The 27,875-nt window shown below is 42.1% G+C and overlaps 1 protein-coding gene and 1 pseudogene across 1 annotated transcript; one reads left to right on the top strand and one right to left on the bottom strand.

The window, feature by feature from the left end:
- Positions 1-330: 330 nt before the first annotated feature.
- Positions 331-26,815, top strand: GDE1 (glycerophosphodiester phosphodiesterase 1). The gene is made up of 6 exons (XM_043456209.1): positions 331-753; positions 17,531-17,706; positions 19,174-19,279; positions 22,440-22,532; positions 24,747-24,958; positions 26,186-26,815. Exons 1-6 carry the CDS (start codon positions 493-495, stop codon positions 26,331-26,333), a joined length of 996 nt encoding a protein of 331 aa, XP_043312144.1. The 5' UTR covers positions 331-492; the 3' UTR covers positions 26,334-26,815.
- Positions 8,958-10,468, bottom strand: LOC122433362 (annotated as a pseudogene).
- Positions 26,816-27,875: the final 1,060 nt, after the last annotated feature.

The raw sequence follows: 27,875 nt of genomic DNA, 5'->3' as shown, positions 1-27,875 counted from the left end.
CAGCCGAGTCACAAGGGAAGACCCGGTGTTTGCATACCTTAAACTAATAACTAGTCTAAGCGTCGTGCCCCTTCAGAGGAACCCTGGGCAGGTCTCTTGATGGCAAAATGGAGTCATTAAGATCTTTTCTAGTCTTACGACCTTAAGACTGCTCTTATATCCCTCCCCTTCTTTCTAGTGTTTGAAAGCCTTGATAAAAGTCCGGACTGCAGATTAACCCAAAGCCACTTTGGAATGCCAGCCGGGAGCCTGAGCCCGCCTCCGTTGCCTTGGCAGCGGCTCCGCCCCGAGCTCTGGAGATCCTCGGCCCTGATTGGCTGGGCCTCGGACTCCTTCTCCGGAAGTAGCGGCTGCCGCCATTGTGCGGCGCTGGTCCACTCAAAGGGTGCTGGCTGCAGTCGGCGCTTTGGGCTCTCGTCCTAGCTTCTCGGTGTCCTGTCCTGGGAGCCCGGCGGGTCCGGGCCTCCCATCCGTGCCGGTGCGGGCGCCGGCATGTGGCTGTGGGAGGATCAGGGGGGCCTCATGGGCCCCTTCTCCTTCCTGCTCCTGGTGCTGCTGCTGCTGACGCGCAGTCCCTTCAATGCCTGCCTCTTCACTGGCAGCCTCTACCTCCTGTTGCGCCTCTTCAGCTTTGAGCCGGTGCCCTCCCGCAGGGCTATGCAGGTGCTCAAGCCCCGGGACCGCGTTTCCGCCATCGCCCACCGCGGAGGCAGCCACGACGCTCCCGAGAACACGCTGGCGGCCATTCGGCAGGTGAGTCCCGCACCCCTCCCGCCCCTGTGCCCCTCCTGGGAGCTTGGACTTTTGCCTGCCTTTCCGAAGGTTCCCCAGCCTTTTCGTGATGGCCTTGGCATTCCCCATTCGTCCACAAAGAGTACACTGAAGTGACCATCAATCCGTCTGAATTCCGGAAAATCTCCTGACTTCCAAGTATTTATGGAACACTGCAAATACCTGTGTATTTGCTATATGCCAAGTGCTGAGGATAGTCATGACCAAGACAGAAGGGGTCCCTGCTTTCACAGAGCTTGGCGTTGGAGTAGGGGAGACAGGCCTTAAACAAGTACATAAATGAGGTACTTCTAAGAGAGCAATGAGTGCAATGAAGAAATAGGCTAACGCAATAAGGAATGACTAGAGGAAGAAGTCATGCTACTGTAGACAGAAATCCTGTTGGAAAGTGACCTTTGAACTGAAACTGTAATTATGAAGAGCCACCCATTAATCTGGGGGGAGAGTGCTCCAGGAAATGGAAACAGCAAGTGCAAAGGTTCTGAGGTGGGAATGATGTTGGGATCCTTAGGTAACAGAATAGTATATGGCCTGACTTTAAGGGGCTAAACAAAGGTTGGTGTGTGAATGAAGCAGGAAATCTGGCCTGGTTAAGGAGAGTCTTGGTCAGTGGTTAGCTTACATATTCTAAGTGGATCACTTTCACAGGGGCTGTCTTTATGTGCCCTCCAAAGTATCCAGATCCTCTCCTTATTAGGATCCCCATGGTCAGACAACCCTGGCAGCAGGACTCCTGATGATTTCTGCCTCCCCTTTTCACAAGGCTCTCTTGGCAGTCTCCAGACTTCATCATAATGATAGCTTACTTAGTAAGAGAGCTTTCCAGTTGTCTGGGCACTGTTGCATCTGTGAAAATATATCTGATCCTCTCATTTCTCTGAAACACTTTAACGTTGAGTCGGTAGGAATACTGGCTCAAACACACACAGCTCTTTCTCAAATTCAGCGTTTGATTCTGTAAGCTCAGCTTCTCTGTACACCGGTGCCAAGTCAAATCTCGGAGACAAGAGTTTTGGGTGAAGTAGAAAAAGATAGCTTTATTGCTTTGCCAAGGAAAGGGGGCCACAGTGGGCTAATGCCCTCAAAACCATGTGTCCCCACTTTGGGAAGACAGCGAGTTTTATAGTAATTCTTCAAAGAGGGCATGATCAGCTCATGGACGGACATTCTTCTAATGGGTTGGTGGTGAGCTAAGTGGGAGTCAACATCTTCAACCTTCAGGTCCAACTGGTCTGGGATCTACATGCTTCTGGGCAGCATACCATCGTTAATCATAAATTCACCCACCTGGAGGGGGTTTTAGTACCTGTAAAATAACTCAAAGATATTGCTGTGTTTATCCGTTGATAGGGAAACAGGACCTTGCCCCAAGACTGTTCTTGACTATTTCTCCCTGGTCTCACATCCACTCCCTTCCCTGATTAACAACTGCTTGACTCTGCCCTTTGGAACTCAGGGAAGGTCATGGAGGCTGGCTGAAAGCTGTTTCCTATAATACAAGAAGTGGGGGGACACAAATAAGTCTTTGTGCCCACGAGCTCTGCAGGGCCCTGCGCGGTATCACCTTCTGATTCTAAGCCCCAGTGCTCTTTGTTGTAGATTAGAATATTCATGTTCCAGGATGTTGAATTTGGACTGACCTTTCTTGGTCCAGCTAAGGGACAGACAATTTTGTGTGGTGAGCGAGTTACTTAAGTGCTCTGTGTCCCAGTCAGAGTCACCGGTAGGATGTAGCAAGCATAGCATACCTTGCCTCACTCTGATCCTAGCTCTGACCTTAGTTTCCTCATTGGTAAAGTGGGAATAATGTTAATATCCGCCTAATCAGTTGTGATTCAGTAAAGTAGTCTACATAAAGTGCTCGGCCCAAGATAAGACTTCCACAAATATTAGCTCTTTGGGCCAAGAATCTAAAGACAAAGTAAAGGTAAAAAGTTTTAAGTCTGAAGAAGGAAGAGGGTCAGAAGGCAGTTTTAATTTGGTGAAGGGCATCTAACTTTATAAACCAAGTTATGTCTTTTATGCTTCTTTCCCTTTAGTTCTTTGTGACAGAAGGGAGACAGAGCAGCTCTTCTAGCATTCTGCTTAAAAATAATTCTAAAAACATGAGGAACAAAATAAAACAATAAAAAAACAAACAAGCAAAAAAAAAAAAAGGACAGACTTTCGGGCACAGTGGGAGAAGGAGAAGGTGGATGATTTGCGAAAATAGCATTGAAACATATACATTGCCATATGTGAAATAAAAAGCCAGTGGGAAGTTGATGTATGATGCAGGGAACCCAAAGCCAGAGCTCTAACAACCTGGAAGGATGAGGTGGGGAGTGAGGTGGGAGGGGCGTTCAGCAGGGAGGGGACACGTGTATACCTGTGGCCAGTTCATGCTGATGTATGGCAAAAACCATCACAATATTGTAAAGTAATTATTCTCCAATTGAAATCAATTTTAAAAATAAGACTAAAGATAGTGAAGAATGTATTTCTTGTTCTAAACAAACTGAAAGGTTGGATGAAGAAACATAACAGGAGATAAAATTGTCATGAAAAGGAATAATTACTATAAAAACAAAACATTGTTACTGGCTTTCATTTCAACTTACCTTTATGTAAGTTGCCTTAAAGTATGTTTTTGTTCAGTTGCCAAGTCATAGCTGACTCTTCACAACCCCATGGACTACCTTCCCTGTCCCTCACCATCTCCCGGAGTTTGCCCAAGTTCATGTCCATGCCTTAAAGTATAACTCAGTGTTAGTTGAGCACAGAAGGTATTCATAAGTATTTACCAATGGATGTCGTGGTTTGGCCAGGATGTCAACTAAATAGAAGCCATATTAAATGTGGAGATATGTGTATGCAAAATACACATACATGGATAGAGTGTCATATCCTATTGTGTTGCAAGGGAATTATAGCTAAATTCCATTCATACCTTATGTGTTTAGGTTGAACGTGTCTTTATGTAATTATGATTCAATAACATCGTTCCAAGCTGATTCCTGGTTTTAAGAGGAAATGAGATGTCATTTAGCTTGAGGTCATTGTCAGTGAACTGTTTAGCCGCGACAGAATTTAGCTGCAGAAGACATCCCTCTTGACTTCAAAAAAAAGTATGTAGTTTATTCCCTTCAGAGTTTGTTTTTTGTCTTATTCTTGCTCCCTGTGCTTGTTTGCAGCTCATAATTCATATTAAACATTCCATTATGTAAAAATTAAGGGAAGACATTTTGACAGTGGTAGAATTTCTGGTAGGTTATAGAATAGCTAGAGAAGGAGAAACTTGAGAGAGGTGAGATGAATGCATTCCAGAAAGATTCACAATTACAACCAGTGACTGAAGCATGAAATTAAACCTGCAGTTCACTCTCCACAGAGGGACCAGAGTGCAGCTTTAAAAGTATAATTCAGATTAAATCCTGCCAATTTTGAAACCCCTCCAGTTGTTTTTCTATTGCACTTAGGTAAAATCAAAATAACTTTCTATTTGGGACCTTTCTCAAAGCCCCTGCTCTCTTTGGTTAAACTACCTTGGGTGTTTATTGATGAAGCTAAAAGCATCATTGATGAAGCAATAGAAAATCTAACTTCAAATATTTCAAACAATAAGCGGACTTTGTTCCATAAGAGGTACGTCTGGGAGAGGTAACTTCTCGGATGGTTTATTCAGCTGTGCGATTTGTGATTGTGGAGGACTCGGTTTCTAGCTTGGTCTGCTCTGCCACCTGTAGCATATTTGTACTATATTGATAGCCCTCATTGTATTGATAGTTGCCAGGTGACCATTGCAACCCCAGGCCTCATATTCTTATGTATCAGCATCTGACCTCAAGAAAAGACTCCACTCCCTCTTCCATAAGTCTTGGCAGGAGTCAGTCACTCTCTGTCAGTCTTTCTGTCTCCCACATGCACGCACACACCCGAGGAGGGATTGGTAATAGTCCGCTTACAGCACAGGAGAGAACTGAACACAGGCAAAAGGAGCTCTCTACCAGCAGGGAAGAAGAAAAGGAATAGATCCCTGTAGGCAGTCGGTACTTTATGGCTTCTTTCTACTTTGTGGCGTTTGTATCACACTGGCTATTTCTTTTACTTAGAAAACTTTTCTCCTGGATCTTTGTTTTGTTGACTCCCTTTTATCACTAAAGTCTCAGCTCAGATGTCATATTCTTTTTTTTCTTGATTTATCTATTTTTAATTGAAGGATAATTGCTTTACAATATTGTGTGAGTTTCTGCCATACATCAACATGAATCAACCGTAGGTATACACATGTCCCCTCCCTGTTGAACATCCCTTCCACCTCCCATCCCATCCCACCCCACCCCTCTAGGTTGTCACACAGCCCTGGTTGGAGTTCCCTGAGTCATATAGCAAATTCCCGTTGGCTATCTATTTTACATGTGCTAGTGTATATATTTCCATGCTACTCTCTCCATTCATCCCACCCTCTTCCTTCCCCCCACCACCCAGAGTATCCATAAGTCTCTTCTCTATGTCTGCGTCTCCATTTTTGCCCTGCAAATAGGTTCATCTGTACCATTTTTCTAGTTTCCACATACATGTACTAATATATGATATTTGCTTTTCTCTTTCTGACTTGGTTTGAGGCGGGAACCCTCAACTGGAATACCAACCCCCATCGAGAATAACAACTTTCTGCCTTCTGCCTGTTATCTTGCTTAAACAGCTTTTGCTCACCACCTCTGTAATCTTGCTTGCCCATTGCTTCTGCCTGGGGTGGAGCCCGGGGTTGGGGAGAGCAGGGTGGGTGGGGGAGTCTGGAGGTGACTCCGCTGAGCCCGCACGGGTGCTGAATAAACCCTGCTGTTCTGCATCTCCAAGTGCCGCTCGTCTCTTTCCACCACCACAGTTTCTATAGCAGATTCATCCTGTAAAATAGGCTTTAGGTTCATCCATCTCATTAGCACTGACTCAGATCTTTCCTTTTATGGCTGAGTAGTAGTCCGTTGTATATATCTACCACAGCTGCTTTATCCATTCATCTGTGAGAGGACATCTAGGTTGCTCCTGTGTCCTAGTACTCCTAGTAAATAGTACTGCAGTGAACTTTGGGGTACATGTGTTTTTTTTTTTCAGTTATGGTTTTCTCAGGGTATAGGCCCAGTAGTGGGATTATTGGGTCGTATAATAGCTTTATTCCTACTTTTTTATGGAATCTCCATACTGTCTTCCATTTTGGCTGTATCAGTTTACATTTCCCACCAATAGTGCAAGAGAGTTAGTTGCCTTATCTCCACACCCCCTCCAGCATTTGTTGTTTGTAGATTTTTTTGATGATGGCCGTCCCTGACCGATGGGAGGTGATATCTCATTGTACTTTTGATTTGCATTTCTCTAATAATGAGTGATGTTCAGCATCTTTTCATGTGTTTAATTGCCAGCAGTACGTCTTCTCTGGAGAAATGTCTGTTTAGGTCCTTTGCCCATTTTTGATTGGGTTGTTTGTTTTTCCGATATTGAGTTGCATGAGCTGCTTGTCTATTTTGGAAATTAATCCTTTGTCAGTTGTTTCATTTACTCTTATTTTTTTCTCATTCTGAGGATTGTCTTTTCACCTTGTTTATAGTTCCCTTTGCTGTGTAAAGCTTTTAAGTTTAACTAGGTCCCACCTGTTTATTCTTGTTTTTATTTCCATTACTGTAGAAGGTGGGTCATAGAAGATAGTGCTGTTATTTATGTCATGGGATCTTTTGCCTGTGAGTTTTATGGTTTCTGATCATACCTTTAGGTCTTTAATCCATTTTGATTTATCTAGTTTCATTCTTTTGCATGTAGCTGTCTAGTTTTCCCAGCACCACTTACTGAAGAGACTTTCTCTGCCCCATTGTATGTTCTCGCCTCCTTTCTCAAAGATGGGATGTCTATAGTTGTGTGGGTTTATCTCTGGGCTTTCTGTCTTGTTCTCAGATACCATATTCTTAAACAGGCCTTCCCTGATTGCCTTGTCTCCTACCTGCCTTAACGTTCACATTACCCTCCATTTTCTTTTTCAAACTTTTATCACTACCATTGTACACGTAACATGTTCATAATCTCTTTCTCCCCACTAAAATGTAAGATCCGTGTTCCTTTTCTTCATTGCTTACCAGTCTCTTCACTACTTAGAACAGTGACTGATACATAGCAGGCACTCGATAAATATTGACGTTTACTGGAAGAATTATGGTGTACAAGTAGCCCATCAGAAAAGATAATCATCACCGTCAGCCATCAGAAAAATGCAAATCAAAACCACAGTGAAATACTACTTCACACTCCCTTTGTTGTTGTCGTTCAGTCGCCAAGTCGTGTCCAACTCTTTGTGACCCTATGGACTGCAGCACACCAGGCTTCTCTGTCCCTCACCATCTGGAGTTTGCCCAAGTTGATGGCCATTGAATCGGTGATGCCATCCAAGCATCTCATCCTCTGTTGCCCTTTTTTCCTTCTGCCTTCGATCTTTGCCAGCATCAGGGTCTTTTTCAGTGAGTCAGCTGTTTGCATCCGATGACCAAAATACTGGAGTTTCAGCTTCAGTATCTCCTTCAGTGAGTATTCAGGGTTGATTTCCTTTAAGATCAACTGGTTTGATCTCCTTGCTGTCCAAGGGACACTCAAGTGTCTTCTCCAACACCACAGTTTGAAAGCATCAATTCTTCGGTGCTCTGCCTTCTTTATGACCCAGCTCTCGCATCCGTACATGACTACTGGAAAGACCATAGCCTTGACTATACGGACCTTTGTTGGCAAAGTGATGTCTTTGCTTTTTAACACACTGTCTGGGTCTGTCATAGCTTTCTTGCCAAGAAGCAATTGTCTTCTAACTTCCTGTCTGCAGTCACCATCCTCAGTGATTTTAGAGCTCAAGAAGAGGAAATGTGTCACTGATGCTACCTTTTCCCCTTCTATTTGTCATGAAATGATGGGACCAGATGCCATGATCTTAGTGTTTTTAATACTGAGTTTTAAGCCGGATTTTTCACTCTCCCCTTTCACTTTCATCAAGAAGCTCTTTAGTTCCTCTTCGCTTTCTGCCATAAGGGTGGTGTCATATGCATATCCAAGGTTATTGATATTTCTCCCAGCAATCTTGATTCCAGCTTGTGCTTCATCCAGCCCAGCATTTCTCATGATATGCTCTGCATATAAGTTAAATAAGCAAGGTGACAATATACAGCCTTGACATACTCCTTTTCCTATTTGGAACCAGTCTGTTGTTCCATGTCCAGTTCTAACTGTTGCTTCCTGACCTGCATACATATTTCTCAGGGGACAGGTAAGGTGGTCTGGTATTCCCGTCTCTTCAAGAATTTTCCAGTTTGTTGTGATCCACATAGTCAAAGGCTTGAGTGTAGTCAGTGAAGCAGAAGTAGATGTGGTTTTGGAATTCCCTTGCTTTTTCTATGACCCAACGGATATCGGCAACTTGACCTCTGGTTCCTCTGCGTTTTCTAAATCCAGGGTGTATATCTGGAAGTTCTCTGTTTACATATTGCTGAAGCCCAGCTTGAAGGATTTTGAGCATAATCTTGTAACATGTGAAATGAGTGCAATTGTAGGGTAATTTGAACATTCTTTGGCATTGCCTTTCTTTGGAATTGTATTGAAAACTGACCTTTTCCAGTCCTGTGGCCACTACTGGGTTTTCCAAATTTGCTGACATATTGAGTGCAGCACTTTAATAGCATCATCTCTTAGGATTTTTTATTTATTTGCTTTGCAAACTTCTAATTTTTAATAGCAGAGTTATGTATACCATAGAAGCCAATATTACAAAACAACCCTCATGGCTTAACCTTCCCCACCCCGCCTTGTTATGAACCACAGCTTGAAAACCAGAGGCAGCTTCACCTCCTAGGTCCTTCCAGCTCTAACTTTCTACAGTATTGTTTTCCTTGAGAAATTATCGTGGACCGTTCAAAACAAGTCAGCCGAAGGCAAGGTATCATCTAAAAAGAGTCAGTTCAGACACCATTGTTTCAAGAAGGCAAATGGAAAATCGGCAGCAGATCCCACTGGAATCTTTCAGTGACCAAGAGTTTCATTTCTAGTGAAAAAAACGTATATATAGAAACAGTGGGTGTTCTCAGAGGACCTGTGGTTTGGTTCTGGACCTCCCCATGGAGCCGACAGGTGTCCCTGAGGGTGAGGAGGGCAGAGGACTCTGCTCAGAGCCTCTGTGAGCTCATCCACAAGTGTCTGATCTCCAGTTCCAGCTGTTCGGCCTGGACCTTATCCTGCGTCACCAGCTTCCAGAGCCTTTGGGTCTCATCTTGAAGCCAATAGAACGTCTGCAGCAGCTCGTTCTCTGCCTTTGGTGGGGGGCATTCGAAGATGTCAGAGCAATCTGTGAGCCAGGTTTTCTTCTCCAGTCTGTGTTCTGCCGCCCACCTTGGCGCCTTCTCCTCTAGCAGGGAGAAGGGCCTCCGGCCATCCTCTGCAACCAGCCTTTCTGTCTGGTTGAAGAAATGAGGTGGGAACCGTGGGGACGGAGAGGGGTCTCTTTGAGGGCAGAGGCTGCAGGCTCCGTGGCTTGGCACCTGGGCTGTCAGAGAGGGCTGGGCACTGGCCGTGGGCAGGTAGATGTCCTCTTGGTAGGATCCTGACTGCTGGGGTACAATCATGGATCTGGGCACGATGAGGCTTTTGGATGTGATCAGCTTGTAGAAACGGAAGATCTCTCAGGAGGACACGTCGAGACCTCTCTTTGGCATTACCCCGACCCCCCGCTGTGGATTATAGGAGCGGTGTTCCGTCGGGTGGTTCAGGCGCAGTTTGTTGGCACTGATCTCATAGCAGTGGATGTTCCTGTCTCCCTTCCCCACCACGGAGAGCATGTTGGTGTCCGCATCATAGGAGGGAAGCAGCACGCCCGAGGGGCCGTCGAGGTCCACCTCTGTGACAGGCACAGAGAGGCCGTCCTAGTCCCCTAGGGCCATCTGCCGGTTGCTCCCTCGGGATGTGCCTGTGGGCAGCAGCTTCAGCAGGTTCCCCAGAAACAGCGCTTTGTTGGCCCGGTGCCTTTCTATTGGCTTCCTGAAGGATGGTCCCTGCTCAGGAGTCCAGAACCCGAATCTTGCAGTCTTTACAGGCACTGGCCAGCAGGCTGCCGTTAGTGTTGAAGGACATGGAGAGGATCACGTCTTGGTGACAATTAATTGTCTTCACGGGCTCATGATTACAGACTCCTTTGAATCCAGGTTCCAGATCATCACCTCGTAGTCGTAGCCAGAGCAGAAGAGGATGTTGGCAGCCGTGGGGTGCCACTCCACCAGGCCCACTCTGCGGGCGTGGCCCACTAGCTCCTTCCTGAAGGCTGTGAGGTTCTTGGTCAGCAGCTGCTTGGGGATGTCCCAGATTTTAATCATGGCATCTTCAGAACAGGAGGCAAGCTCACAATCATTGAAAGGGTTCCATTTGACATCTAAAACATTCCCTCTGTGCCCGCAGACCTTCAGGTAGTGGGGGTCCAGCTTTCCTGTCCGGTGCAAGGGGATGACGAGGAAGGCACCCCCACCAGTACACTAAGTCACGACTGCGATGAAGTGGGGGTTCACAGCACAGAAATGATTGTCTGGGACGCTGCGGGTAATGGGCACAGAGTCGTAGCAGTTCTTGCTGGCTGGTTTGCCAAAGATGTGGCGGAACTGGAGCTCCGGGCCTGGGGGTGCCGTGACATCTTAAAGTCGCTCAGGGCTGCGCAGCTGCTGCTCCCATCTTTTAGGATTTTAAATAGCTCTGCTGGAATCCCATCACCTCCACGAGCTTTATTGGCAGCAGTGCTTCCTCAGGCCCATTTGACTTCATGTTCTAGGATGTCTGGCTCTAGGTGAGTGACCACACCATCGTGGTTATCTGGGTCATTCGATCTTTTTTGTATAGTTCTGTGTAGTCTTTCCATTTCTTCTTGATCTCTTCTGCTTCTATTAGGTCTTTACTGTTTCCGTCCTTTATTGTGCCCATCTTTGGATGAAACATTCCTTTGATTTTTCCAGTTTTCTTGAAGAAATCTCTAGTCTTTCCCCTTCTGTTGTTTTCCTGTATTTCTTTGCATTGTTCATGGAAGAATGCCTTCTTGTCTCTCCTTGCAATTCTCTGGAACTCTGCATTTAGTTGGGTGTACCTTTCCCTGTCATACCCACTAGGACAGGTATAAGCAAAAAGACAAGAAGTAGTATTGACAAGATTATGGAGAAATTGGAACCTTCATACACTGATGATGGGAAACTAGTCTGGCAGTTCCTCAAAAGGTTAAGTATAGAATTACCATATGAACCAGCGGTTCCACTCCTAGTTATATATTCAAAGGAATTGAAAACATGCACCGTGTAAAAATGTGTATCATACAAGAATGTTCCCCAAAAAAAGAGTTAACATTGCCACAGTGAAGATGAAGATACCACGTGTCACACCTAAGACCTGGTGGAATCAAATAAATAAATATTTTTTTAGAAGAAAGAAAGTGCAGCCTCTACCACATCCTTGTTTGTGTAACCCAGAACAAGTTTCTTAATCTCTCTCAGTTTTCCTCATCTGAAAATGAGCCTGTTAATCAGTTCAGTCGCTCAGTCATGTCCAACTCTTTGCAACCCCACAGCATTACTCATAATAGCAAAAAAATGGAAACAACAGAACTGTCCATCCGCTGATGAAAGGGTAAATAAAATGTGCTATATCCACACTGGGATATTATTTAGCAGGGAAAAGGAATGAAGTCCTCATACATGCATAACATGAATGAACCTTGAAAACAGTATGCTAAGTAAAAGAACCTAGTCACAGAAGATTGCATATTATATAATTCCGTTTTTAGAAAATGTCTAGAATAGGCGAAGCCACAGAGAGAGAAGCAGATTTGTAGTTGCCAGGGACTGGGAGGGTCAGAGAGGGAAGTAGGGACTGACTGCTAATGGGTATGGGTTTTTTTTAGGGGGGTGATGAAGAAGTTTGGAAATTCATTGTGGTGATGATTGCACAATTGCAAATGCGGTTTAAAAAAATTGAATTGTATACTTCAAATGGATTAATTTTGTGGTGTGTGAATAGTATCTCAAAAGCCATATGAATACAATGACTTTGGAACTTCCCAGACAGTCCAGTGGTTAAGACTCCAGGCTTCCGATGCAGGAGGTTGGAGAACTAAGCTCCCACAAGCCGCACAGCATGGTCAATAAATAGATACAATGACTTTATTAAAGCAGATACTTTAAAATCAGTTTTGTCGAAGTATAATTTACATACAATTAAAGGTATATTTCGGTATACACTTTGATGAGTTTTGATAAACATATACCTGGCTAGCCACCACTTCATTTCCGTCACCCTAGAATGTTCCTATGTGTTCTCTTTGGAGTCACCCTCTACTGCCTCTGCCCTAAGGCAACACTGATCTGATTTCTATTACTATACTGTGCTATACTAGTCTATTGCTAATTGTTGTTGCTAAAATACAAGAATTTGTATTATATGGTTATTTATCTATTACTATCCTACACTGTCCTATTCTCCCACCATTATTATTTTTTGTGTGGTACCCAAATAAAGATGGCCGTAATGAATAAAAGTATAATTGAACCTAGTTACTAGCCTTAGAGAATGAGGTTAACATTTGTGTTACAGTGAGAGAGCTGCACTGTGAATACTGGAAATGTGATCTTGTTTTATGTTATAAAATATATAACCAGTGTTGCTTTACCAGTGCATAATTAATATTTTTAACTTAGAAAAGGTACACTTTTACTCTTATAAAAAGATGTACCTTTAATTAGTGTAGATGTAAGCATTACATCTTAAATAATGACTTTTTTGCTAAGGCATAAGTGTTTTTCTAGTCATAATAGCTTATATTGAGTGCTGTCTCTGAGCCAGGCACCAAGCTTGGTTATTTACATGCATTATTTCTAAATTCTCACAACAACTCTTAAGATCCTTTGAAAAGCATCATCATAAAAATGATGAAACAGTCCAGAGTAATATAAGTAATTAGATGACATAGCCAGTTAGTGTTGGGATTAGAATTTTTAGAGTGGGAAATCTTAGTAATATATGTGAAAATCAACCTTTGAAGCTAAAAAGAAATACAGTTATATATCTTTATAAGTGAGGTTAAGAAAGGATTTAAGTAAAATAGACAAATCTCCACCTATAAAGGACATAATAAATTTGACTACTACAATTAAAGTCATTAAAACGAGCATAATAACAATAGCGAATATTTATTGAATGTCTACTATGCACTACTGCAGTGTCATATATTTTTATTGATACTTAAGTGTGTAGTAAATATATAAAGACCTATAAGGGATTGATATGGAAATAATGCACATCCACATGGCAGTTACCTTTGGAGAAGAAAAGGGTAGGGATTAGCTGTATCTAGCTGTATCTGTATGTGATAGTAAGGTCATGTGGTTAAGAGTGTAGCCTCAGGACTTCGCTGGTAGTCCAGTGGTTAAGACTCCATGCTCCCAATTCAGGGGGCTCAGGTTCGATCCTTGGTCAGGAAACTAGATCCCACATGCCTCACAGCTAAGAGTTAACATTGCCACAGTGAAGATGAAGATACCACGTGTCACACCTAAGACCTGGTGGAGTCAAATAAATAAATATTTTTTTAAAAGAAACAAAGTGCAGCCTGTACCACATCCTTGTTTGTGTAACCCAGAACAAGTTTCTTAATCTCTCTCAGTTTTCCTCATCTGAAAATGAGCCTGTTAATCAGTTCAGTCGCTCAGTCATGTCCAACTCTTTGCAACCCCACGGATTGCAGCATGCCAGACTTCCTTGCCCATCAGCAATTCCCAGAGCTTGCGCAAACTCATGTCCACCAAGTCAGTGATGCTCTCCAACCATCTAATCCTCTATTGTCCCCTTCTCCTCCTGCCTTCAATCTTTCCCAGCATCAGAGTCTTTTCCAGTGAGTCAGTTCTTTGCATCAGGTGGCTAAAGTATTGGAGTTTCAGCTTCAGCATCAATCCTTCCAGTGAATATGCAGGGTTGATCTCCTTTAGGATGGACTGGTTGGATCTCCTTGCAGTCCAGGGGACTCTCAAGAGTCTTCTCCAACACCACAGTTCAAAAGCATCACTTTTTCAGCACTTACCTTTCTTAATGGTCCAACTCTCATATCCATACATGACTACTGGAAAAACCATGGCTTTGACTATATAGACCTTTGTCAGCATAATAACGTCTCTGCTTTTTAATATGCTATCTATGTTCGTCATAGCTTTTCTTCCAGGGAGCAAGCATCTTTTAATCTCATGGCTGCAGTAACCATCTGCAGTGATTTTGGAGCCCAAGAAAATAAAGTCTGTCACTGTTTCCATTGTGTCCCCATCTATTTGCCATGAAGTGATGGGACTGGATGCCATGATCTTAATTTCTTCAATGTTGAGTTTTAAGCCAGCTTTTTCACTCTCCTCTTTCACTTTCATGAAGAGGTTCTTTAGTTCCTCTTCAGTTAACGCCATAAGGGTGGTATCGTCTGCATATCTGCTGCTGCTGCTAAGTCACTTCAGTTGTGTCCAACTCTGTGCGACCCCATAGATGGCAGCCCACCAGGCTCCCCTGTCCCTGGGATTCTCCAGGCAAGAATACTGGAGTGGGTTGCCATTTCCTTCTCCAATGCACGAAAGTGAAAAATGAAAGTGAAGTCGCTCAGTCGTGTCCGACTCTTAGCAACCCCATGGACTGCAGCCTACCAGGCTCCTCCGTCCATGGGATTTTCCAGGCAAGAGTACTGGAGTGGGGTGCCATTGCCTTCTCCACCGCATATCTGAGGTTATTGACATTTCTCCCGGCAATCTTGATTCCTGTTTGTGCTTCATCCAACCCAGCACTGCACATGATGTACTCTGTGTATAAGTTAAATAACATATTAATAGTACCTCCTAAAGGGTTGTGATGATCAAATGAGTTAATATTAAAAACAGTTAGAATAATGACTGAAAATAATACATATTATTGTTTTAGGGCAGCAAGAGGTTGAAGCAAATATGGCAAAATGTTAATATCCATTAAGTCTTTTTTGCCTAATTAAAAAAATTATTTCATGTTTTTGCATAATTACAAAAATTTAAGTTTAAGGTCTTTATCATAATGGACATTTCATATCTTCATTGTCTCAAGCTAAGGAAGCAAATGTTGGACAGTGTGTCTCAAAGGAGCATGGCCCTTCAAACTTTATGTTCATGTTCTATTTTTAGATAAATCCTTCTGTGCCTTATTGGGCTCACCAACTTGTTGGCCAACAGCCAGTGCTGCTCACATTTACGAATGTAGTGTCTCCTTGAGGCAGCTTGGTGTTTCTGCTCTAGAGGATGGAGTTAAACCAACAGAAACCTGACTCATCCAGTTATTGCAGTAGCCGACTAATCAACAAACACAGAGGGATCATCAGAGAGTCTATACCAAAGAGTGTGGGTAGACAGTGAAATTTGACTAAGTATTTGTAAGCCATTAATGGCCCATATATTTAAAGCAACCAGAGAAAACAAATTCCAAAAGTCTTCCCATTTGCCAGTCTTGAGTATGAGAAAAGTGGGGAAGTCAAAGTTTTTATGGAATTACTTACATTGGCGTTTTTAACCTTGTTCTGTGCCGTACTAAGTCATTTAGTCGTGTCCGACTCTGTGACCCTATGGACTGTAGCCTGCCAGGCTTCTCTGTCCTTGAGAGCCTTCAGCCAAGAATACTGGAGTGGGTTGCCATGCCCTCCTACAGGGGATCTTCCTGACCCAGAGAACTGGTCTTTTAAGTCTCCTGCCGTGGCAGGCGGGTTCTTTACCACTAGCACCACCTAACCTTACTTGAGTTGAAGTAAGGTTCAGTTCAGTTCAGTTCAGTTGAGTCGCTCAGTCGTGTCCGACTCTTTGCGACCCCATGAATCACAGCACGCCAGGCCTCCCTGTTAATCACCAACTCCCGGAGTTTACTCAAACTCATGCCCATCGAGTCGGTGATGCCATCCAGCCATCTCATCCTCTGTCGTCCCCTTCTCCTCCTGCCCCCAATCCCTCCCAGCATCAGGGTCTTTTCCAATGAGTCAGCTCTTCGCATGAGGTGACCAGAGTATTGGAGTTTCAGCTTCAGCATCAGTCCTTCCAATGAACACTCAGGACTGAGCTCCTTTAGGATGGTCTGGTTGGATCTCCTTGCAGTCCAAGGGACTCTCAAGAGTCTTTGCCAACACCACAGTTCAAAAGCATCAATTCTTCGGCGCTCAGCTTTCTTCACAGTCCAACTCTCATCCATACATGACCACTGGAAAAACCATAGCCTTGACTAGACGGACCTTTGTTGGCAAAGTAATGTCTCTGCTTTTTAATATGCTGTCTAGGTTGGTCATAACTTTCCTCCCAAGGGGCAAGCATTTAATTTAATTTCATGGCTGCAATCACCATCTGCAGTGATTTTGGAGCCCAAAAAAATAAAGTCTGACACTGTTTCCACTGTTTCCCCATCTATTTGCCATGAAGTGATGGGACCAGGTGCCATGATCTTAGTTTTCTGAATGTTGAGCTTTAAGCCAACTTTTTCACTCTCCTCTTTCCCTTTCATCAAGAGGCTATTTAGTTCCTCTTCACGTTCTGCCATAAGGGCGGTGTCGTCTGCATATCTGAGGTTATTGATGTTTCTCCCAGCAATCTTGATTCCAGCTTGTTTCTTCCAGCCCGGCGTTTCTCATGATGTACTCTACATATAAGTTAAATAAGCAGGGTGACAATATACAGCCTTGACATACTCCTTTTCCTATTTGGAACCAGTCTGTTCCATGTCCAGTTCTAACTGTTTCTTCCTGACCTGCATATAGGTTTTTCAAGAGGCAGGTCAGGTGGTCTGGTACTCCCATCTCTTTCAGAATTTTCCACAGTGTATTGTGATCCACACAGTCAAAGGCTTTGGCATAGTCAATAAAGCAGAAATAGACATTTTTCTGGAACTCTCTTGCTTTTTCTATGATCCAGTGGATGTTGGTAATTTGATCTCTGGTTCCTCTGCCTTTTCTTAATCCAGCTTGAACATCTGGAAGTTCATGGTTCACGTATTGTTGAAGCCTAGCTTGGAGAATTTTGAGCATTACTTTACTAGCATGTGAGATGAATGCAATTGTGCGGTAGTTTGAGCATTCTTTGGCATTGCCTTTCTTTGGGATTGGAATGAAAACTGACCTTTTCCAGTCCTGTGGCCACTGCTGAGTTTTCCAAATTTGCTGACATATTGAGTGTAGCACTTTCACAGCATCATCTTTCAGGATATGAAATAGCTCAACTGGAATTCTATCACCTCCACTAGCTTTATTCGTAGTGATGCTTTCTTTCGTAGTGACTTCACATTCCAGGATGTCTGGCTCTAGGTGAGTGACCACACCATTGTGATTATCTGGGTCGTGAAGATCTTTTTTGTACAGTTCTGTATATTCTTGCCACCTTTTCTTAATATCTTTTGCTTCTGTTAGGTCCATACCATTCTGTCCTTTATCGAGCCCATCTTTGCATGAAATATTCCCTTGGTATCTCTAATTTTCTTGAAGAGATCTCTAGTCTTTCCCATTCTGTTGTTTTCCTTTAACATCCATGAAAAAAAGAAACAGATTTGGTTGCTATTTGGTATAGGAAGGGAATAGAATCAGTAAAAGAAACAGTCTGCTCAGCCAGCCCTGATGGTCATCTTGAGTGCTTAGATTGCAAAATGACATCTGTGGCCAGTCGACAGTAAAATCATCCGTGTTTTTGTTAAGGCAGCTAAGAATGGAGCAGCAGGCGTGGAACTGGACCTGGAGTTCACTTCTGACGGGATCCCCGTCATAATGCACGACAACACAGTAGATAGGACAACTGATGGCACCGGCCGGCTGTGCGATTTGACATTTGAACAAATTAGGAAGCTTAATGCTGCAGCAAATCACAGGTTAAGGTAAGTGGTGTGTTGTCGCCTAAGTGCGTCTTTCACCTTCTAATTCTGCTCCAGGAGAGTTGTTCTGTTCTGTTTTGTTTTCTACTGTATACAGGTTTCCCAGGTAACAAGCACATGCCAGGGACAACAGAAATAAGATGTTTTTCATCTTTTCCCACTGAGGCCAGATTTGATTCAGAATTATTCTCAAGACAGTACTCTAACGTGGCAATTACTTTGTACTGTCATAAATTTGTATATGTGTGTGTGTGTGTGTATGTATGTATGTATGTCACAGCTAGTTCTGTAAGGTGTTCCAGAAGAAAATAGTTCTATGATCAAATAAGATCAAACACTGTATACTTTAGATGTTTCCCTTAAGGATACATCTGTCAGGGTATCCCTGTCAATCAATTCTTACCTTTAATTTCGTGTTTCTGAAACATGTATGACCACAGAACCCATGCCCATCCCACCATTAACAGCTATATAAAAACCTTGGTATTGGTATACTGAATAATATACTTTGTAATGTGACTATTTAAATCCCTCTCCTGTTGTCTTTGTAATACTGAAAAATGTGTTCTTACTGTAATTCATGTTACAACAGTTCTCTGATCAATTTATTTGACCCAGTGATTAAGTTATAGTCCTCCCCACAAGATGACTTGGACTTTCTTTTCCTTGGAACTGAAAGAAATAGTCAGCCAAAGGAAGTCATACTTTAGAAAGGATATTGATAACATTTGAAATTTCTGAGTCAAGGCTGCTGAAATGGTTCTCTACTATTACAGTTACTTCATTGCTGTGCCAAAGGGGAGGGAAAGGCTGGTGTTCATATTACAGTGATGTAGCTATTAAGATGTAAAGTTCAAAGGCAACACTTAAAGCAAAAATGCTTATATAAGTTATTTTTATCTTTTTTAAAACCAAGATCTTAATGCTGGAATAATGTGGTTCAATTAGCGTACGTTACATCATGTAGACTGAAATTTCATTATGTGAGAAAAGCTGGTTTCTTGTGTGTCAGGCACTTAACTTTCCTTTTCTTTTTAAAAAATTTATGTATTAGAAAATTATTTTTTAAAGTTGCACTTAAATGTACAACAATATAGTTAACAGATGTATATGTATTGCTAGGGATTTCTCCTACATAAGACTCTATTGGGGAAGTCACAATCTTAAAATTAAGTCTCTGAGTTCTCCAAAGATAGCATATACTCTGCCCTTTAAAGTTACTAATTACAAATCCAGTGAATGCCTAAAAAGTAAATGATTTTTATTGTTGCTGATCTTTGGCCTAGAATATCTTTAATTTGGTTTAAGAAGATATAGTAAATTGTCCTTGGACTTTGGGATGGTTGGAGAAAGGAAGTTGGTGAAAACACTCCTCCTTTGGTTGGGAGACATTTGTCAGATGTCTGTTTCATTTAATTTTTATCATTTCTTTTTTCCTACATTGTACTATTCCTTTCCCCTCTCTTGTAGGAATGATTTCCCTAATGAAAAGATCCCTACCCTAAGAGAAGCCGTTGCAGAGTGCCTAAACCATAACCTCACAATCTTCTTTGATGTCAAGGGCCATGCATCTAAGGTACGATTTATTCCATAGGCTTCTCTTTTGAAAATACCTCTTTATTTGCAAGGCTATTGCAAAATTAATTGTATATTTTCTTATTTATATTTTCTTCTTAAATTATTTTTACAAATTATATTTGCGTAATGGAAGTTTACAAAGCAAAAATCCACATCTTCAAGGAAGCAGTAAAGCATGGACTCTTTTAACCTTTTAAACTTTGATGGAACTGTTTAATTCCTAATATTCAACAACTAGCATGAAATACAAGAGTCAGGTTTCTCTTACTTGGATAAAACATTCACAACAGATATTAAATAAACAGTAAAGAGGCACTTCTTGAATAAACCACTCTAGTAACCTCATAAAAAGGACTTCAGAAGTTGAACATGAGACCGATTGGATCTAGCTGATAAGAGTCTTAGGTAGAGAGCTGTGGACTGAATTTAAAGAAAGCTCCTGTATTTAAAGCTTCTTATAGCTAAGAGGATATTTACCTTCTACAAAGATTTGCCCCTTTTGTATGATTTACATCCCTTATGTATAGTTTTTTTTTTTTCTTTTTTTAATGGGCTGTACTGGGTCTTCGTTACTGTGTACAGGCTTTCTCTAGTTGTAGCGACCAGGGGCTGCTCTTCATTGCGATACTCGGACTTCTCACTGCAGTGGCTTCTCTTGTTGCAGAGCTCAGGTTCTAGGTGCACAGGCTTAGTTGCTCAGTAGCCTGTGGGATCTTCCTGGACCAGGGAAGATGGTGGACTGTGTCCCCTGCATTGACAGGCAGTCTTAACCTCTGGACCACCAGACAAGTCCCCCTTACATATAGTTTTTTTATTCTATGACTTGAATAGTTATACTTTTATTTACTATAATTTTTTAAAAGTATGGTATTACATTTCAAATAAGATTTTGCATAACTTTTAGAACATATACTTTTATACATAAAAACACATTATTGCAGTGGAAATCAATGGGAAAATACAGTTCATATTATGTTTTTTCTCTTAACTTTTCAAGTACAAATACATTTTTCTGTATTTATACAACTGGGGTATTTTCCCCCGGTCAGAATTATGATCATTGGAAGGACTGATGCTGAAGCTGAAACTCCAATACTTTGGCCACCTCATGCGAAGAGTTGACTCATTGGAAAAGACCCTGATGCTGGGAGGGATTGGGGGCAGGAAGAGAAGGGGATGACAGAGGATGAGATGGCTGGATGGCATCACCGACTCGTTGGACATGAGTTTGAGTAAACTCCAGGAGTTGGTGATGGACAGGGAGGCCTGGCGTGCTGTGATTCATGGGGTCGCAAAGAGCCGGACACGACTGAGCGACTCAGCTGAACTGATGACCAGCTAGGGGCTTCCCAGGTGGCTCAGAGGTAAAGAACCCACCTGCCAAAGCAGGAGACACAGGTTTGATCCCTGGGTCAGGAAGATCCCCTGAAGAAGGAAATGGTAACCCACTCCAGTATCCTTGCCTGTGAAATCCTGGAGAGTTCTAATGATACAAACTTTTATTAAAAATAAAAGGTGTTGAAAAAAATTTTTATTTAAAATTGAAAACAATTGTTAAAACCTGAAATATGAACCTCTAACTTAAGTACAATAAACTCCCATTTTTGAGTAAAGAGGAGAAGGGTGCTCTGGTTAATTTATTATTCTGGTAAACTGATGGTTCTCTATATCTAGCCTTTTCGGTCAGTCTGCATCAGAGTCACCAGGAATACATATTGAAAATAGAAATTCCTAGGCCACCCCATTCAGAGATTAAATCCTAAAAGTGGTTCAAGTCGTGGGCTCAAGGAATATGGGGGTTTTTTTTGGCGGGGGGCGGGGGGGACATTTATTTTCAATGGGCACCTTAGGTTTTATTGATGATATGGCCCACGTTTGGAATCCCTGATAGGCCCTATGTTTCACCCACAATGTACTGACCTTCTTGCTTATTTTCTTAGAATAAGGAGGGGTGAGGGAGGAGGAGAAAATTTGTTTTTCAATCCAGGTATTGCTATTTGAGCTTTCTGGTTGGGTATTCACAGATGGTTTGGGCAGCTTTGGATAGAACATAGTGACCTAATTCACCAAGGTGGGAATGTAAAGAAACAGGTGTCAGCGGCAAGTTGGAGATGCAGTACAGGAGCAAGATCACAGGCGCTGGAGGTCATGACTAAACTGTCACTGACTACAGTGTGATGTTAACCTTGATTAGGTTCGGTTTCCTTGTGGGCAAAGAGGGAACAACATAAGAAATGACCGTGTAAGGTCATTGTGAGAATTCGATAAAGAATCTGGATGAAACATCACACACAGTGCGTGTTGGTTGAAAATGACTTCGACTTTCTAGCACATACTTTGTGATATTAGTGAAGGGAAGCATGACATGAATAATTTCTTTCTTATTTTTTGTATTGCATTTCATTGCTTATATTTGGTTGTAGGTTAAATGTGATTTTCCAAAAATTAGGGGTATTTCAAGAATTATGATGTAACAACGTTACAGTCCACTTAACATCTGGACACCTCTGTTGTTAGCTGCTACTGTTGTTCCATGGCCAGACCTCTTAATTCAGTAAAGGTTACACAATGCCAGTATCTTAATTGTGTCATTTCTTTTCATTTAGTAGCTGGACTGCTACAAAAAGAAACTTCTGCTCTTCCTGGGAAGAGTTGGGAGACTTCCAGCTCTCCCCAGTTTCTCCCTGTCCCATTGCTTCCCCCTCCATGTTGGTGATGGGTGACATTTCCTCTCTCTCTAGACTGCGAAAATCTATCCTTTCTATTTCCCAGACTGGTTGACTCCTGCTTGAGCTAGGAAAGGCAAAGAGTGATAAGAGTTGTAGGGATAAAAGGACCTTTTCTAGTGGCTAAACTGGGATATAAGGAGAAGACTTTAAATTTTTGCTTGCAGCCTCCACTGGCCTGTAATATGCCGTATTTTTCCAAAGTATGACAGAAGGAGGTGAGCCTCTCAGCAAAATAGTAAAGCAGCAGTACCCCAGCTGCTTACTCGTCTGCTGGTATGAGTTTAAAATGCATCCAGTACTCCTTTGAATATCCCCATATATTAGTACACTTCTGATGTAGTTAATAGAGTTGTACTTAATAATACAGTAGTTACTGTCTGGGACTGCATTTTAATAGATTTTAAATACATGAATCTCTCTGTTTTACAGGCTACTGATGCTCTAAAGAAAGTATATATGGAATTTCCTAAACTATACAATAATAGTATCGTCTGCTCTTTCTTGCCAGAAGTTATCTATAAGGTAAAATTCTGGGTTTTTGTTGTCTGTAATATTATGTTAGTTGGTGGTGATAATAGCAATGGACTAAATAAGCATAAGATAGATGCCTATCAAACTGAACTGAATCAATTAAAGAGACCACTCTTTTAAATTAACAAAAATTTGGGAAGGGGAGGGTACTTGGACCCCGTTTTAAAGTACCTTGATTCCTTTTTAGCTCCTCCTTTTATGTTTATAACTCATTCAGATTACTTTGATAAGCATTCTCAGAACAGAAAGAATTATATATCTCTGCATCTTACTAAGTAACAGCAGAACAGACCTTTTTAAAAAATAAGTCTTACTTAGACAATTTTAAATATGCCTTAATTTGAAATATGTAGATAGTAGAGCAGCCCTCCTAACTTTAACAATAATCCTTATTTCATCCATAATCCCATTTATCCCCAGTGTTATTTGGAAGCAGATTCCAGACATTTCATCCATAAAAATTGCATTAAGTATCTTTAAAAAACATAATCACAATATCATTATCCCATCTAAAACCTAACAGGAAGTCCTTAAGACAATCAAATATCCAATGTATAAACTTTCATTTGTCTCACAAATATCATAGTTTTTGGTTTTGGGTTTTTTTTTTTTTTTTTTAACAAATTATTCATTTGAGTCAGGACCCAAATAAGAACTTCATGTTAGAATTTAAATCTTAAAACCTGTAAATTTTGTCCCCCTCACCTTGTGATATATTTATTGAAGAAACCAAACTGTTTTGTAAAGTTTATTTACCAAAGTCTGGATTTTGCTAATTATGCCATGATACAATTGAACACATTGTCTCCTCTGTATATTTCCTATAAGTTGGTAGTGACAGCTATAAATCAGATTAGGTTTAATTATTCTTGGCAAGGTAATTTCTTAAGTGAGGGTCTTTTTCCATCAGGAGGTACATAATGTCTTGCTGACTTGTGTTGTCAGCAGCTGCTGTTGATGCCAGTGTCCAGTTGTGGCAATTTACTAGCAGTTGTAAAATATCAATATTTTAAGTTTGTCATTTATTCTTCATGTATTAGCTAGATTAGGGGCTTCCCTGTTAGCTCAGCTGGTAAAGAATCTGCCTGCAATGCAAGAGACCCCAGTTTGATTCCTGTGTCGGGAAGATCCCCTGGAGAATGGATAGACTACCCACTCCAGTATTCATGGGCTTCCCTGGTGGTGCCTGCAATGCGGAAGACCTGGGTTCAATCCCTGGATTGTGAAGATCCCCTGGAAGAGGGCATGGTAACCCACTTCAGTATTCTTGCCTGGAGAATCCCCATGGACAGAGGAGCCTGGCGGGCTACATACAGTCCATAGGGTTGCAAAGAGTCAGACACGGCTGAGCAACTAAGCACATTAGCTAGGTAGAATTCTTCTGTAGAAAGGAACTCTCATCTATGATTTAGCTACTCAGTAGCAAATAAATGCTTAATTTTGCCTTTTGTTCACCAGTTTCCAAAACAATGAGTTGGTTCCTCAGCAATGGCCAACATAGCATATATTTAAAATTTTACAGTAAGGGTGGAGCCTACTGAGATATAAAGTGTCATTGAGATGAATAGTGTAATGGGGCTTTTAGACATTTGAATCAGTGTTTCCCAGACTTCCTTAACCACAGACCTTTAAAATGTGTAATACATTTTCCAGAGCAGCATAGAGCACAGATTGAAAGAATCCCATCCGCATCCCGTCTCTCCATCGCTTTGTCTTCATCCTGCCCCCACTTCTCTCTTCTCACTTCTCTCAGCCCGTTTCCCCACCCCCACACCTTTTTTTAGCCATTTTCTCTAAAAAGGATCAAAAGCTAACCAGCCTCTCTTAAAATGGTCATGGTTTCATCCTAATTGCATTCTAATTATCTCTAGCCATAATTTAAATCCATATCCAATTAAAAGTTACTCTTTGTGACTTTGTTAAAATTTGACCCTGAAATTATAATGTTCTCATTTTAAAGATAGGATTGCAGTTCTTTCAGGATTGTGGAGGAAGTGTTCTTGTTTATACTGTATATTTACATCTTTACATCTAACACATTATTTTTTCAAAGGATGTATGATAGAGTATTTAGTAGACATGGGGCAGCATACCACCTATGACCTTCTCGTTCAGAATGAGTACATTGGCTAAATCTAAAGAGCAAATGAGAGGTATTAGAGTTAAGATGTGATTATGGCTTTCTTTTTCCAAATTTCTTTTCAGATGAGACAAACAGATCAGAATGTAGTAACAGCTTTAATTCATAGACCTTGGAGCCTTAGCCGCACAGGAGATGGGAAACCACGCTTTGATACTTTCTGGAAACAATCCATGTTTGTGGCATTGGACATTTTGCTCGATTGGAGTATGCATAATATCTTGTGGTATCTGTGTGGAGTTTCAGCTTTCCTCGCACAAAAGGATTTTATATCCCCGTAAGTTGGAAGATTTTATCTTCTCCTGACACATTTCCTGAATGTTCTTCTTGGAAAAGGAGGATTAACAGTGGACACCTGCATTGGTTCCCACCCACAGAGCCGTCCATGCCTTTATTAATTTAGAATGCTACTTAGGTGGGAAGAGTTCAAGCCTATTTCACAGTCTCCAAAAGATACTGATCAATTATTCTTGTTTTTTAGTGCATTTTAAAGAAATAGTGTCAAACTGTGACAACAGAAACAGAGAAATTTTATTTCCTTGTGACTGGCTTCCTTTAAAAACCAACACAGGATCCAGGGAAGACGTCTTGTGGGCGCCGGCCTCATCTATCCTACCTTTCCTGCAGGCTCCACTCCATTGCTTCTGAGAAACTTTCCATTCCCTAAACTGTTAGCATTCTCTGAATCTGTTTTGGCAATTTTATGGCTATGTATTTCAGGTGGTTATAGTTTTTAGGTTTTATATTATTTCAGGCATGCATGCACTCAGTTCAGTAGATATTTGGTATATGCCTATGGTATTACAAGGTTCTGTATTAAGAAGCTGATGATGGCCATGGTGAAAAAAAGGAAGCCATGGCCTGCCTTCATGGAGTTTATAGTCAAGAGGAAGAGAGCGATGCTAATCAAAAAGTGATCCAATAAATATTAAATAACAGCTAAAATAAATGCTATATAGGAGAGAAGAGTGCATGTGTATTAATTTCTCCTAGTAAAGGAATCAGGGAAAACATCCCCACGGAAGTAACAGCTAAACAACTAAACTAAGATCTGAAGGGAATTGAGGAGGGTAGGGGTCGAGATCCAAGTCAGAGGGGAAAACACGTGCCAAAGTGTTGTAGCAAGAAAGAGCCTGTTTCTTGCATGGAATTGCACGAAAAATCCATTCACACACAGAAAAGAATACAGCACAGAAAAGAAAAAGGGCATGTGGCGTAAGATGAGGCCAAAGAAACAGGTGGGGCTAGGCCACTGCTTGCAGCCTCCAGTGGGGGCACGTGGCAGCAAGGGATTGTTTTTAGGAGGCGGCTGAAGTGTTTAAAGCTGCGGCAGTGTGGGGGAGGCTCATGCTGGGCTTGGAACAGTCTGGCTGCAGTGCAGAGGCCGGTTAAGAGGCTCCTCCTGGGTGCTGTTCGTCCTCAGTGAATATCATACTCAGAGACCATTAGAGATTTCTGGGACAGTTGGCATTATTCTAATGGTGGATTTTTCCTCTTTCTCCAGGGACTACGTGAAGAAGTGGTCAGCTAAAGGCATTCAGGTTGTTGGTTGGACTGTTAATACTTTTGATGAAAAAAGTTATTACGAGTCTCATCTTGGCTCCAGCTATATCACTGACAGCATGTTGGAAGACTGCGCACCTGGATTCTAGACTCCCCCGCAGGGAGGAAACACTTACAGAAACTGTCTGTGGGCCTCACGCAGGGACATCAGTAAGCCAAGCCCTTGAGGGGTCAGGTGGCTCACACAAGCAACGGTCAGTCGTAACTGGGTTTTCACCTGAACCAAAGCAAAACCCAGTGTAGCCACCGTGCTCCATGGAATGCCTGAGTTCAAAATTGATGCCCTTCAAAGTCTGGGCTTGCAAAAAGGCACAACACTCCTGCCCTGACTTAGAAGAGGCACGCTTCAAGACCCAGTGAAGATAAGCACAGATTGTATTGTGTAATTTGGGGGTGCAGATGCAAATGCATGGGAAATGCATGATCACTCGGAGTAGACATTTTAAAACTTGACACACTTATGTAATTTACTTATTTAAGATGTTTGTATCTAGCTACATTATCAATGTACTGTAGACATCAAACTTGTGACCATACTAATAAAATCATTAAAAGGAGCACTAAGGGAAAACTGTGTACCAAGCATCATATTCTGACCTGGAAAATTTAGGGGAGCTGCTCTTGTCAGTCCAGTGACCAGGGAGGCTGATGAGACATTGTTGTTCAGTTGCTGAGTCGTGTCAGACTCTTGCAACCCCATGGACTGTAGTCTGCCAGGCTCTTCTGTCCATGGGATTCTCCAGGCAAGAAGCCTGGAGTGGGTTGCCATTTCCTTCTTTAGGGAATCTTCCAAACCCAGGAATTGAACACAGGTCTCCTGCATTGCAGGCCAATTCTTTACTGTCTGAGCTCCAAGGGAAGCCAAATGATAGGGAAGAAAATGAAAATGGTAGGGAAGTCTTGGCACCAGTCTGAGGGATTGTTGATAGCATCTAGAAATAAGAGCTTCAAACCACTAGGGGGCAGAGTTGTACCCTTTCAAGCTCCTCTACAACAGTTGTTCAGACAGAACTGGAAGAAACTTCAGGAACATCTAGGCTTAGCCTCATTTTACAGATGAGAACAGTAAAATCTGTGGAAGAGAATGGTCCCAGAAATGTCAGCTGGTGACATAGAGCCTGATCTCATGATAAAATTTCTTGTTGACTATTTATGGGTAATTTTAGTGGTTTAATGTGCATTATTTTAATTAGCCTTCACAAAAATCTTGAGAGATATTAACCTCTTTTTACTGATAAGGAAGTTGAGGCACTGTGAAGTTAAAAAACTGAGGCACTTACCCAGGATCTCACATTCCTTGATGTAATTGCTATTCAAATCCAGGTCAGTCAGTTCAGAGAACCACTCACTCTGTCTACCTTTGTAACATAGAGCCCTTGATTCCCAGGCCTGCACTTTTCCATGTGAGCTCCCAGGCATCACATTGTGAACTTAAGTAGCAATATTTAAAATGAAGTTGAGTAAAAATTGCAAAGTTCTCTCTCTACCTCCCTCCCCGCCACCCCCAGTTCAGCTCCATCAGCCTTGATCAGAGGCCCACAGCTTCATCATGACTTCCCTCCTGAATCCTAATGGGTCCCCAGCCTCACACACGCAGCAGCAAGGCCATCAGCCCACACAGCTGGGTGGTG

Source organism: Cervus canadensis, chromosome 32, assembly GCF_019320065.1.
Source record: "Cervus canadensis isolate Bull #8, Minnesota chromosome 32, ASM1932006v1, whole genome shotgun sequence".
NCBI classification, from domain to species: Eukaryota; Metazoa; Chordata; class Mammalia; order Artiodactyla; family Cervidae; genus Cervus; species Cervus canadensis.
This window is presented reverse-complemented; position numbering and strand designations above follow the sequence as displayed.

Bases quoted from the DNA above. Each gene is read 5' to 3' on its own strand.
- GDE1 (XM_043456209.1), top strand. From the start codon at position 493: ATGTGGCTGTGGGAGGATCAGGGGGGCCTCATGGGCCCCTTCTCCTTC. The intron at 17,707-19,173 runs GTAAGTGGTGTG...CCTCTCTTGTAG, and splicing joins GCAGCAAATCACAGGTTAAG to GAATGATTTCCCTAATGAAA. The intron at 24,959-26,185 runs GTAAGTTGGAAG...CTCTTTCTCCAG, and splicing joins CAAAAGGATTTTATATCCCC to GGACTACGTGAAGAAGTGGT.